We start from the raw sequence: 13,267 nt of genomic DNA, 5'->3' as shown, positions 1-13,267 counted from the left end.
GGCATGAAAACTAAACCTCGCTGCGGTTATTGTCCTTAAAGCTTTCTCTCCTGGCTATTATACTGTATGCTGGCGGTTATGTGGTAATGCAGAGAGGATTTTCCTGCGGTATGAGTAATAAACAGACATTTGAGCTGTTTGACTTCACTGCTGGGCCATTTTGTGAGCATTGCCTTCCCCCTAAATGACCCCCAGAAAAGCCTGAATGTAGGGAATACCGAGTGAAGTGAAGAGGATCTCATTTTCCTCCTCTCTTTTTTTGTGTCTCAAGGGGCTTTCAGCTATAAATGGTGTGCTCTATGGTGCACACCCCATCCCATTCTTGCCATATGCCCTCCTCCAATCTTCCCACAATCCCCTTGGGGAGACCTGGGCCCTCCACTTTCGCTCGCCCTGTCACAAGAAGAAAATTACCCAACTGCCAGCATATTTGTGACAGTTTAGTGAGCACTCCGTCTAAGAATATGGCAGTAAAGATTGCTCTATTGGTTCTGGATCATTTAGAATCCAATTTAATCCAGGCCTCTAGGAAAAAAAAAGGCCAAATAAAAACAAAGTGCCTTAATTAAGAAAGCTGGGTGGCTGTGGACTGTTTATGTGGCAGGTCATTGCTTGGCCTTGCTTATACACTGCATCCCTGTGGGGAGTGTTTTTTTTAATACAATGCATATTAAGTCTGAGTACTTTAAACCGGAATAGTTATGAAGAAGGAAGAGTTGATAATCAGTAAAGAAAGAAACATTTTGAAACTATAAGCAGCTGGCATTGAATCACTGGCACATGTTCAAAATCTACCTGCTGGAAATGGTTGAGCTGAACACCTACAGAGCTGAAGTTTTTTTGTTTGAGGTGTCGGTTTGAATTTCTGTCTTTTTGTAGCTTTTTTTTTTTTTTTTTGGATGAGGCAAACTCTTACCACTTACCAGCCAGTTTCTGCCTTTTAATGCAAAAAAGCATAGGCCATTAACTCAGCGTTTAATTCTATCCAGGCTTTTGAGTCAGGTATAAAATCTGATTTGCGTTGAAGTGCGGCGGATTGACGTGTGCGTATTGTAAATTAAAGTATCCCCCCGCGGCGCTTAAAAAGGATGAGATATAAATACAGTCCGAGATTTGAAGGCTGCGCTACGATGGCAGATTCTGACTGGAAAGCTTGACATTATCTGATGAAGCAACCCCCCCCCCACCCCCCCCATCCGCATCAGTCAGCCCTTGAGCCCCCCACTAGAGAGTATGTGTCTGTGTCTGGATCCTCTGATGGTCCGTACTTGCTAATGGAGATAGATTCAGGCAGCAGTGGCAGCCCACCACCACCACCACCACCACCACTACCCCCCCTCTCCGCTCCGTACTCCCATACTCGGCTTGGCCACATCATTTCTCTCCCTAGCTTAATGTGCTGGTTCTCTCTTCTGAGGCTGTTGGGTGGGTTGTAACTCGTCTCTTGACACCCCCTCCTCTTCCTCCTCGCCGTGCCAGAGAAAACAGCTGCCCCCCTGCAGACTCTTGTTCTGACAGCTCGGAGAGGAGAGATGGAAAGTTCTCATCCTCTGCCGCAAGCTGTTTTGTATTCAAATAGTCTCCTTGTTAAGTCTCCCCTACAGACAGTGGTTTTGTTGTGTTGTAGCCAAAGGCTAAGTGAGCTTATGTGCATATGAGTCGGCCGGAGAGTCTAGTTACAGCAGGTTTTTTTTTTTTTAGTGTGGGCTACTTCTATACTTTGGAGCTGGAGAATCTGTGCCTTTTCTTTAAGGTTTCAGTTAATTGAAGCTCTGGATGTGAGCTTGTCAGAGTCTGTTGCCCTCGGTAACTGATGGAGGTGATCAGGCATTCTGTGTGGGTGAGTGGAGCAATGCTAATAGACTAGAAGCTATTGGTCAGTCTTTACATAATCAGATGGTATTGACATTGGTAGAAAGAATGTCAATAGACATGTTTGTGCTGACACTAGCTTATAGAGCTCAATCTTCAATAGAGATTAGATTGTATTCTCTGAAAGACTGTGTGTCATGTTTGTATGTCTGTCTGCTTTATGTGAACCAATGTGAATCAGTGCGTAGAGGGAATAAAAGCTTTAAATTGTATTTATACTCTGATACTAGTAAGATAAATACACTCGTATAGACTGAGGTCTTGTCAGTAGACGGCTCCCCTAATTGCCCTTTCACATCAATAGGTTTTGAGGGTTCGGGAAACGGATGCGAGTCTGGTCTGTGGGTGGTTGAAAGCAGCGGTTAGTGGAGGGATTTTTCTAAAGTCGAACGTGTGAAAGATAAGACCCGAAGAGTGACAGACAGGAAGAGAGAGATGTTGACTCTGGCTGCTGCGTCGGCTGTTATTTTTCGACATGCCAACTCGTCTTCTGGCGACCTTCTCGTTCTGTGTGCCAACCGTGCCCCTGAGCCCCCGTGTCTGAATATGGATGCCCTGCTCACTTAAACACTCTGGCACGGCTCCCGCTCTCCCTTCTTCTCCTCTTCTGTCTCCGACTCAGGCCTCATTTTTCTCACTTTCCTCATCACCTTCAGTCTTTTTTTGGCAGGGCGAGAAACTTCACTCTTCAACACCCGGGAACTATCAAAGTGTATTTTAATGTGGTAAAAAAAAAAACTCTGTTCTTTATTGAGTCGAACCTATACATGTCTACATCGTAACTGTGATTTTTCACACAAACGCCATGATAATTCCCCCCCCCATGCTTTAATCCTCACCACAAGAGCGCTGTGACACGTCGCACAATCTCCCCATCTACGCTTATTAATCTTTCTCTCATACCGGTCTACTTCGTCATTCACACTTTTCCCGCTGGATACCCCCACCCCACCCCCACCCCCCCACTACTATCCAGCTCTTTTTGGTATTCTGGCAGAGCGGTTGCACTCCCGCCACCTTGGCCAGCTCGCTGAGAGAGAGAGCGAGCGCCAGGCAGCGATCTGACCTGCAGTTGATTCTCTGCCAGTGCAGGTTTCTGATGCCCCACTGGAGATGTGGCAGCATGGCATTAGCTGAGCTCAGCACACACACACACACACACACACACACACCCTCATCATTGCTGCCTTTATGCATGCGCACATTCACACATACACACACACACACAGGCGCCTCTCTGTCACGGATGAGCACTGAAGAAGTCACACCTCTCTCTTTTCCTCCCCTGTCCGCCAGAGTCTCTTTTCAGCATTCCCTCTCACCTCTCCTCACCTCATCCTCTCCCTGTCTTCCTCATGCCAACCTCTCTTCTCACACCCGAGTTTAGCTTCAGATACCGCCACAGGGGAAGTCCTCACTCATCGTTGCCAGTCTTGTTTCATACCCAAATAACGCGACTTCACAAGGACGTTCCGCGCCTTGGGTCTCGCATGTCTTATCGAACATGTTTAAAAGACATGAAAGAGCGGGTGAAAGTCAGCGGAGTTTCATCGGACCCTCGAGAGGGACTCAGGTACCGTCGTTCTGTGTCAGCCATAAACAGTACAGTACACCGAGGCCGCAGAAGTTTGACTCTCTTTCAAAACCTGCTTAGCTTTGCTTGAGAGATCTGCTCTAAAAAAAAAACTTAATGTCTTTTTGGAAACACTGACACTCCCCCCTCTTTTACTCACAGTGACAGAACAATGAATAAAGTAGAGTGCTGTGGAAAAGTGGAACGCATAGATTTGTATGTTTTTTTTTTTTTTTGCATTGGCATGCATGCTTATGTGTGTGTTTGCACAGTGATTCCTGTCAGCTTCTTTGCGTACACAGTCTCTAGAGGCGGGGGATTACAGTGAAGGACCCCCTGCATGAGCAGCGGTGGGAATAACTGCATATGCACTGCACTCCTCCACCAATCCCCTCTTTGGCTGCCTGCTCCCTCAGATCCAAACAGGGGGGATTTGACACAGGATCTTACAGTAACATTGACACTTCATCTCAGCGCTTCCCGCTGTGATCTGTCAGCAGATCTCCTGTTGGGATCTCTACGCGAGAGCAAGCCTGAAGAGATATCTGTTTGAACTGCCGGGGCTAAACACATATAGTGTGAGCACACACACGCGCTGCAGAGGAATTAATGTTTAGCGCGTGAGAGGTGATGACCTCTTGGTATGTGGCGACTGTGTAAGTTTAAATCTGCTTCAGTCGGCTTTTAACAAGAGTCTCAGCTCAGTTAATGCCCTTTTAACCACGTCTAAGGAAGTTCTAAAGGTCGTCCTCATCATTTTCTCCATCATCTGGCATTAACATATGAATTGAATCGTGGATATGTGTGTTGCAGAAGTCTCAAATGTCATGAATGTTGAACTTGAGGCCTTTAAAGTATGGAGTCAAGTTAAATTAAATTAGAAATGTATTATTTTAGAGCTAAAATGTTGCTTTGTATAGTGTCTTAAAGTGAGCATATATTGCTCACTCATGTATGCATGTGTTGTATAGTTGTTTTCATTTTTGTGCTTTCTTTTAGCCGGACATTGGGCCTCATGCAAGAACTACTCCACAAGAGGAAAAACATGTGTTTGACTTTTATTGTCTTAATTATAATGTTTTAAATGAGAATGAATTTGATACCGAAATCAACTAAAGCAAACTCAATGAAAAAATTAATATTCTGTCCGTCGTCGTGGCTGCCAACTTACTGAGAGGTTTTATGACTTTGCTGCCTCGGGGTCTCTCTGCAGGTTTCTGTCCAGTATTGTCTTTTGTTGTAGCTGACAGCGTAACATCACCTGCTGTAGGCTATAACATTCTCTCATCTAATATCTCTGTGACTGTCACATCTCTTGACCGCCTCTCATATTAGTCACACGGATCACTTTACTTTAGAAAGACTTTTTTTTTTTTTAGCATCTAATGTCAAGTCAAAGAGGTGTTATATTCTTGCTTTTACTCTTTGGGAACATTTTTGTTAAATTCGCCTATAAACGGAGCCGAACATGAAGCCTTATATGGATGTTTTAAGGATGTTGATTAGACTAATGATCAAATCTCACAAACGTGTGCCGCCTGGTGACATTAATCAGGCTGAAACGAGCGGTTCATGACAAGTTTGTGCAGTTAAGAGAGTTTTTTTAATCCTTCTTGGAACATTTGTACAAGCGAACCTCACAGAAAAAAAAGTTTTAGAATAAGAAAATGTTCTCGCAAGAGGCCCATTGTTCTTATTTTCCATTTTAAAAGTGTCAAATAATTGTTCATCTGATAATATTTCTGTCCTCCAGGGATATTATTAAATTTACATTAAATTTATAGTTTGAAATTGGATGCCTTTCTCACAAATCACAGCCTGCCACAGGCACATCACCGCCCCGTCTTAACACTCACAGTGTGTCTGTTAGGTTCGAATGTATCCTCTCTGGTTGGATCCATGCACAGATACAGAGTTGATATACTGTATGCACAGCCTTTGTAGTGCAGCCAAATGAATATCTGACAACCCAATCTGATTTTTTTTTTTTGTGATTGAATCTTCAGTGTGTTTTTAGTGAATTTATTTCTTGCTCAGTCTCAACACAATCCAATCATCCAGATGCACATTAATGTCAGATGTGCAGGTCATCTTCAGAAGACTCTTGATGAAATCTAACAAAGGAACGAAAAGACCTGATTAATAAATTGGCTTCTAGTGATTCTTTTTGAACTTTTTCTTGCGAGGTTTGAGACCGTTTAACCCTTCACGGGACACACATACAGGCTTAAGTTATTACTTTCATCGCGCGGTGAGCCGTGTCCGCCCTAACGAGAACGGACAACGACGTCTCCGCACGCAGAAAGGGTCTGTCACCGAAGCTTAGCTCGACCGAATACATTCAGAAATCCCAGAACGGCGCCCGGGGAAGCATTTTCTTTCTCATTAACAAAATGGAGAATGATGTAATTTCTCTAAAGAATGGCGTTACATCCCTCCAACAGAGCTCCGGTTACTTGCAGAATTCATGCGCTAACGCCTCGCTTCCTCTCTATCGGCAATTAGCTTTAATACGCTGTGATCTCTGCAGCCGTCATAGTCGATAGCTATTATCTATTGACCTTGCATTTGAGCGTTTGTGACTGTTAGGTGACTGCAGAAAGCTACGACCGCCCCCACACTGTGACTATTGTACACACAGGAACTCTAGCACCTTTCCTGTGTCTTTTGTAGTGCAACTGAGTGCTACAGAATCCTTCCTGCCACTGTCAGAGATAATTGGCACTACATAAACACATGATAATTGGACTGCTTTGATCCCTGCAATTTCTCACTTCTTGGCCAAAGAGGCACAGCAGTTCTGTCTCATGTTTACCACTAGTCTTTATGTGGCAGCGAGAGGATAGAGAGAGTGAAAGAGGGAGAGAGAGAGAGACAGAGAGAGAGAGAGAGATTCTGTTTTCTTCTGAAGTGTTAAAAGCTCCCTGCAGGCAATACTTCCTGCACCCAGCCTCTCTTTCGCCATTGTTCCTCCGCCGCTTATGGCCATGACTCATAACAAACTTTCTCTTTCGCACACACACACATTTCACACACGCGGAGCTTAATCACGTTGTGAAAGTCTCCCAAATAATCTTGTTTCTCCTTGCTTGTCTGCGTGTTTTTCTTTTCTTTTTTTTTTTTTTTTTGCAGAAAGCCAGAGGGCGTACCGTTTTGTCCAGGGGAAGGACTGGGGTTTCAAAAAGTTCATAAGGAGGGACTTCCTGCTGGACGAGGCCAACGGTCTGCTGCCCGATGACAAATTAACACTTTTCTGTGAGGTAGGCCCCCTTGAGACGGAGTTCACACTGTTGTCATTTCGAAGCTCGAAATCTTTCCCACGGCACGAGCTGCGCAGTCAAAAATGATAATCCTGATTATATCGCTAGATTAAAATGATTATTCATCAAATGAGATGTTTAAACATCACAGACGAACACAGAATAACTTTTAAAACCGTGATGTTGGATTATACTGATTGAGAAGTGTGTGCACATTAGTGGAACTGTTTGGATTACCCCCAGAACATTTGATTTAAATAAAATGTCAAAAAAAAAAAAAAAAAAAGAATACTGTTGAAATACCTAAAGTTCTTGTTTATACTGGTGGGTTTTTTTGCCTTGCAGTAATCACAACTGTAATTCCTGTTTCACTCATCTTTTTATTCAACACTACCGCTCATTGTATGTCCCTGTTAGTGAATAATGTATGTTTTTATTGGTACTACATAGCCTCTGGGTTTAGATCTCTCTCTCTCATCACCAACATACAAGCTGATTGTCATTCAGCGGGCATGGTGGCTTGGCTCCCGACACCTCTGATCCAAAGCTGGCTGCTGCTCCTCATTGAAAATTCCCTTGTTGTTTTTCAGCTGTAACACAGGGGGCAGCAGAGGTCAACTGTCCTCTCTCTCTCTCTCTCTCTCTCTCTCTGTCTCTCTCTCTCTCTCTCTCGTTCCTCTCTGCTTCCTCATAATGGAGCCGGGGAGCAGAGAAGAGGTTAAACTTTCTGGATATGTTAATGCCTTAGTTGTAATGCATGCACCCATAAATGTTTAAAAAGCATGGCAGTGGCTGTTTAAAACAATTCTAATTAACCCTGCGGGTATGGAGGAGAGCATGTCTTGAAGTTTTCCCTTTTTGTAGTGGAGCAATGTTCAAGTCTGTTTAAAGTGTTTCCAAACTGGGCTTATTGACAGAGGGATAGGAGGGGCAGTGCTGCTTCTCCAGAGCCATGTGGGATGGAGGGTAGAAGGAGGGAGGGTGGGGGAGGGAGGTGGGGGGGGGGTAGAGCAGTGTGTTTGTGCGCGTGTCTTGTTTCTTATGCATATATTGTGTGTGTGTGTTTGTGCAGGCGTGTCTCGTTGGGACGTAATTTTGAGGATGAGACTGTTTGCTGGAGAGAATGAGCTGGAGGAGAGAGGGATTAGTTACCTTGAAGAATCCTCTCTCTCTCTCTCTCACTCTCTCACTGAATTCATCCACTCTCCTGGAGGGGGGGGGGGGGGGGGGGGGGGGGGGGGTTGCTGGTTTAACTCCTCAGTGGCCACTTCCTCCTCCCCCATAAATTTCTGCTGTACTGTGTTAATTAGCTGGCTCTGCTGATGAACAATCAAGGCAAGGCAAACCTGATTTTATATAGCACATTTTAAGTAAAAAAAAAAAGTGTACGTGCTCGATATAACAGCTGTGTAAAACAGAGAAACATTTAAGGAGAAAGTAGATAAATAAAAAAAAAGGCAGAGAAAATTGTCTGTATTTTAAAAAGAAAATGATTTAATAGTAGTCTCAGGCCCTACGGAAATTATACCGTGTGCAGCATATCAATTAAGCTCTACTATTTTTTTTAAAGTCTGGAAACATTTAGCTGAATGGCCCCAGATGACCTGAGAGGTCTACACAGTTCATATTCTTAAAGCCGACCGCTTGATATACAGACAGGCAGCAGCACTTTCAAATCAATTCTAAAACATATGGGAAGGCAGCACAGTATGTTAGAAGAAAAGCAGTCTGGAAGTGGGATGTGCAGTAAACCATCAGATTGCCAACAGTGAAGTCTGGTAGCTTTTTCCACCACAACATGTGGGCAGGGCGGTTTTTGGCGGAGTGGCGCGCTGGGTGTATGGCGGTAAGAAAAGTGTGGAGCGGGTGTTTGAATCTCTTTTCCTGGTCCTTTTCCATGTGAAAGTGAAGCCCAGTGTTTACCGTCAGAGACCTGGCTCCGCTTTCGTCCAGATGGTCCCGTCCTGCATCTGAGAGAGCCCCATCGCCCCAGAGCCCAGCTCTCTCTCTCTCTCTCCTCTTCTCTCGTCTCTCATCTCCTCCACTTCCTCCCCCTCCCTCCATCTTATCTCTCATTCAAACCCAATCTCCTCCTCCTCCTCCTCCTCCTCCTCCTCCTATTTTCCCTTTTCTTTTATCTCTCGCTGCCTCCCATTTCGAGCATCACACATTTCTTACCCTAACCCCTCAGCTCTTCCACGTGTCCCTCGTCTCCTCTCAGCTCAGTCTCTTTACTTTTTGCCCTCCCTCGCCTCCCGTCTTCCTTGCTCTTTCATTCTGTGTAGTAGAGTGTCAAATAGAGGCGAAAAAGGCTATGAGGAGAAGCCAGATCACTGTTGGAGGGGGGGATGCTGGCTCAACCTCTCCTCCTGACCCTTAGTCCCTGTGCTCAGTTCACTTGCCTCTGGAGACATTAGTAATTCAAATTTAGCACAGGGAATCTGGCTATATGTCATGTCGGAGAGGGCCTGAACAACACCAGCAGGAGCTCTCTCTCTCTCTGTCTCTTTGTCTCCATCTCTCTTTCTGTCTCCATCCCTGCCAAAGCTCTGCAGACACCTGCAGGTATTTAATGAGGAGATAGCTCCCATTAAAGGTGCTGCGTTGGCTGTCAAAAGAGAGCATGAGGGACAGAGAGAGATAAAGAAGGAGGGAAAGGAGGCGTAGGGAGAAGAGAGCTTGCAGGAAAGGCCTGCTCAGGAAGAAGTGGGCACGCCGGGTGGCATCGAGCCACGGGGGGGTGAAGAAGAACAGACAAAGAGGAAAAAAAATGAAGATGATACTGGATTAAAAAAAATAAAAGGCTAGGAATTTTCTTAGAGGGAGAATGTTTTCATGTGGATGAGACATGTTTTGACCTGCTTTTCTCATCCCTCCTCTAATGAGACACAGAGGTAAAGGAGGTTAAATCCTCTCTCTCCTCACCTTTCTTCTCACTCAGCACCGCAGGTAACCTCTCGCTCTAAGGTCAGACCTAGCCGTTCACGCTATAGATTGCAGATGCTCTGAAAGTTTTTCGGAGTAATACCAGACACACATGTTTGGGGAGGGGTGGGGGGTCCTACTGCTCCTGGAAAATCTCAACAAGTTTGTGCTGTCGTGCTTTGCCTGCAGACAGTCATGTTGACTGACACTTGTAAGGGTGAGTACTCCGGCAGTCTGTTTGAGGGGGAAAGAAAGGGGTTGTTTTGGAAGGGAGAAGTTGATGGTGAAACTTATCTGTGAGTCATGTTAAATTGGCTGCTGAAAAGTGGATGAACACAGCGGTCCCCCTTTTAGTCAGCCGGAGGTTGAGTCAGAGAGCTACCGTTTTATTTCACAGAGGAGGCCGTGCCCCCCCCCCCACCCCAATCTGCTTTAGCTTCAGGAGCAACATGTAGGATAAACCCTGATATTCTTTGTATCCACCATGCAGACTCAACATACTGTATAAAATCTATAGCCACAGTCGTGTTCATACACCATATAGTCAGACTTCTGTCTACATCCGGACAGAATACCAGTTTAAACTGGACGGGGAACAAAGTTTAACTGCAACATGACAAGGACGGCTTTTGTTTGGCACATGGTTATCACGTCACCTCGGCCGTCATCATTCAGCCGCCTGCTTGTCACCACAATTTACAAAGTAGGGGCTCTGCTTGATAAAGTAAAACGGCTCGTTCAAAACTATACAATATAAAGAAAGAAAGGTTGACGGTGAAAAACATGCATTTAAGGATGACTGCGCTCAGAAATACATGTTTATTTTGCCTGAGGGAAGTACAAGACCTTTCTGCCAACGAAAACAGCGACCATAACGAAGAGCGGGAATGCAAAACACCACTACGATACTAAACATGCATGTTTTGAACAATCCCAAAAAAAACAAAAGTGAACTTGATGAACTCCTCGATATCACGACTCCAGCGGAATAAGTGTAAAATCATTTTCAACAATGACTGCAGTGAAGAACTCAAAGTGCAGCAGACTCATTAATGAACACTTACACCAGTGTCTCTGTCTGGCCATCGCACCTTTTTATGCTCAAGGACTTTCTTACACAATGAATATGTCCCGTCTCCCATTAATACAGAAATGCTGTTCATCTACAGGGTTTTTGCACCCTTACTGGACCTTTGATGCAGTGGAAATTTATTAAGTGGACCTCTAAGACTTAGTATTTGACTATCCCTGTCATAGTTCATCCACAGGCCACACTTTATGGTAAATGGACTGCATTTATATCGGGCCTTTCTAGTCTTCCAACCACTCAAAGTGCTTTACATTACACGCCACATTCACCCGTTCACACACACACTCACATACCGATGGCACGGCCTACGGGAGCAAAGTGTATTTGAGTATCTTGCCCAAGGACACATCGCCATGTGGACTGGAGGAGCCGGGGATCGAACCGCTGATCCTCCGATTAGTGGACGACCTGCTCTGCCTCCTGAGCCACAGCCTCCCGACATACTGATATTGGTTTGTCATTATAATTATATTAAAAAATGCATATTGAGTAATAATTGTGTTGTTGTCCACTTGACAAAGTGGTCAGTCACCAGGATTCACGTTTATGACACACACAATAGTTTTTGGTGTTGCTTTAAAATATATATTTTTGGCAAAATTGTCACCAATCGCATAATATCTATCTTATCTTGAAGGGAAAATTTTTATTTTCAAAAGGAAAAAACATGTAATTTGGAAGCATTAAAATGATGGATCCAAATGTCTGTTTTAAAAAGCAGCTTTCAAGTGTAAAAGCTAAACTGGAACCCACTGATTTTTTTTTTTTCTTTCATCCACAATCAGGCTGAATATTCCCTTCCCTACATCAGTCGCCGTGAGTCATGGCAGAGGATGCAGAGGAAGAATGACAGTTGATAATGACTGGATTGACATTGATTTTATTGTCCTTCCATTCAAGTTGCGAACACTTCTGAAATTGAGAACGAGCGCATACTTGACTGCTGTCTGATTTGCACATAAATTAAGTTAGAGGGGGGGAGACGAGGAGAGTTTTTACTTGATGTCACTTTGAGTTTTTCTTTTACAGATACTGTATCTTCCCTTTAATATATCGCAGGTTTGTTAAAGGTGGCATATCGTGCTTTTTGTGATTTATTTCTGTTATTTTTATACTGTCATGTCGGATGTGGTGAGGTGAGAATATGTAAAAATATGTAAACATATGTGAACATATGTAAAAAAGGGCTTCAACGTGCTCTGACTGCTTCATTTGCAATGTTAACTCTACTTCCTCTCTGTGATGGCATCAAATTGTTCACACAAGCCCATAAATGACCGTCCATTAGTAGCCTTTGTTGCTAAGGTCGTTCAGGTTGTCCACTTGAATATTTTGGATCAGATTCCAGCTCGAACATGTATGGATGTTGTTGAGAAGTTTCCATTTTGAGTAAAGAATGAGAAAAAGAAGTGAAATCCTACTACTACTGTTTGTTTATGTAGGTGGAAGTCTGTCTGCGTCTGGAAGGTAAACAGTGAGGCCTTAAAGAGACAGGAGCTAAAACGTCCTGTTTCAGACAGAGGCTGAACTGAGAGGCTGCGTAAAGGGCCAGTACAAGATAAATAAGGCGTTTTTTTGAACTGTAAATCATGCACAGATATTCCAGTAGAGCCCCAGAATAAAAATATAGACCTGGAAAATATACATGATACGTCCCCTTTAAGATAAAATTACACTCAAACTGAAAATATTAAAAATAAGACAATAAACTTTGTCATTCACAGCGGTAAAAGTGTGGGGCAGAAGTAGAAGCAAAAAGCCGTCACACATGCTAATGTACTTCTGTGTGAGACACCAAAGGGTGATGAGAGGGCATATGTGAGTCTCATCGCCTGCATGTGTTAACTGGAAGATGAGCCAGTGTTTTTCTCTCAATTGGTTTATCTTCCGCACATAGAGGATCTTTGATGTGATTTACTATAATGCATAGCGACGGGCTTCTCGGCCACCGCTAGCCGGTCGGAGGTCTTTTCTTTAAGGCTCCTCCGCTGCGTCCCTCCCGGAGCGAAGTGGTGGCGGGAGAATAAATGAGTGGGGTGCTGATGTTCAGCTGTTTCCTCCTCTTCCTCATGGTGTTAGTGCTCCTGTCGGTGGGTAAGCACTTTGCCGGGTGACAGCACCCATCCTTCACAGGGCCCTGCCATATGCCGTGCTGCTGTCAGAGGAGACGACTGCAGATGCTCCAGCTGCTCCCTCCCTGCACGCCGAACAACACACACACACACACACACACACACACAACCACCTCTGAGAGCAGGATAAAGAGGAAGAGGTGGGAAGAGACACAGGGAAGAAAGGGAAGGGTACCCAGAAATTTGGGGTTTGTGTATGCAAAAGTGGAAGGCACACTTTGAGGGCAAGCTCCTTCTCTTGCAGTGGGATTTTTTACTATGATAGCTTTTTTGGCAGCCATTTTTAAGCCACAATGGATCGTTTAATTGACACTGCCTTTGCAACACTTTTGCACCAGCACCACATCCATAGGTCTTTTATATCCCATCAAAAGCCCTTCGCTTCAACCAGAGTAAATACAGCAGAAATTGAACA

The 13,267-nt window shown here is 44.4% G+C and overlaps 1 protein-coding gene across 3 annotated transcripts in view; it reads left to right on the top strand.

Annotated features, from left to right (window-relative positions):
- LOC121884150 (speckle type BTB/POZ protein) overlaps positions 1-13,267 on the top strand; it is a 92,408-nt gene that overhangs the window by 52,114 nt on the left and 27,027 nt on the right. For all 3 annotated transcript variants that reach the window (XM_042392800.1, XM_042392802.1, XM_042392801.1), the window contains exon 6: positions 6,578-6,705. In XM_042392800.1, the coding sequence (XP_042248734.1) occupies positions 6,578-6,705 (128 nt within the window). The remainder of the gene's footprint in view (positions 1-6,577; positions 6,706-13,267) is intronic.

The sequence above is a fragment of the Thunnus maccoyii genome, chromosome 18 (assembly GCF_910596095.1).
Source record: "Thunnus maccoyii chromosome 18, fThuMac1.1, whole genome shotgun sequence".
NCBI classification, from domain to species: Eukaryota; Metazoa; Chordata; class Actinopteri; order Scombriformes; family Scombridae; genus Thunnus; species Thunnus maccoyii.
The sequence above is the reverse complement of the archived record's forward strand: the minus strand, read 5'-3'. Positions and strand labels throughout refer to the sequence as shown.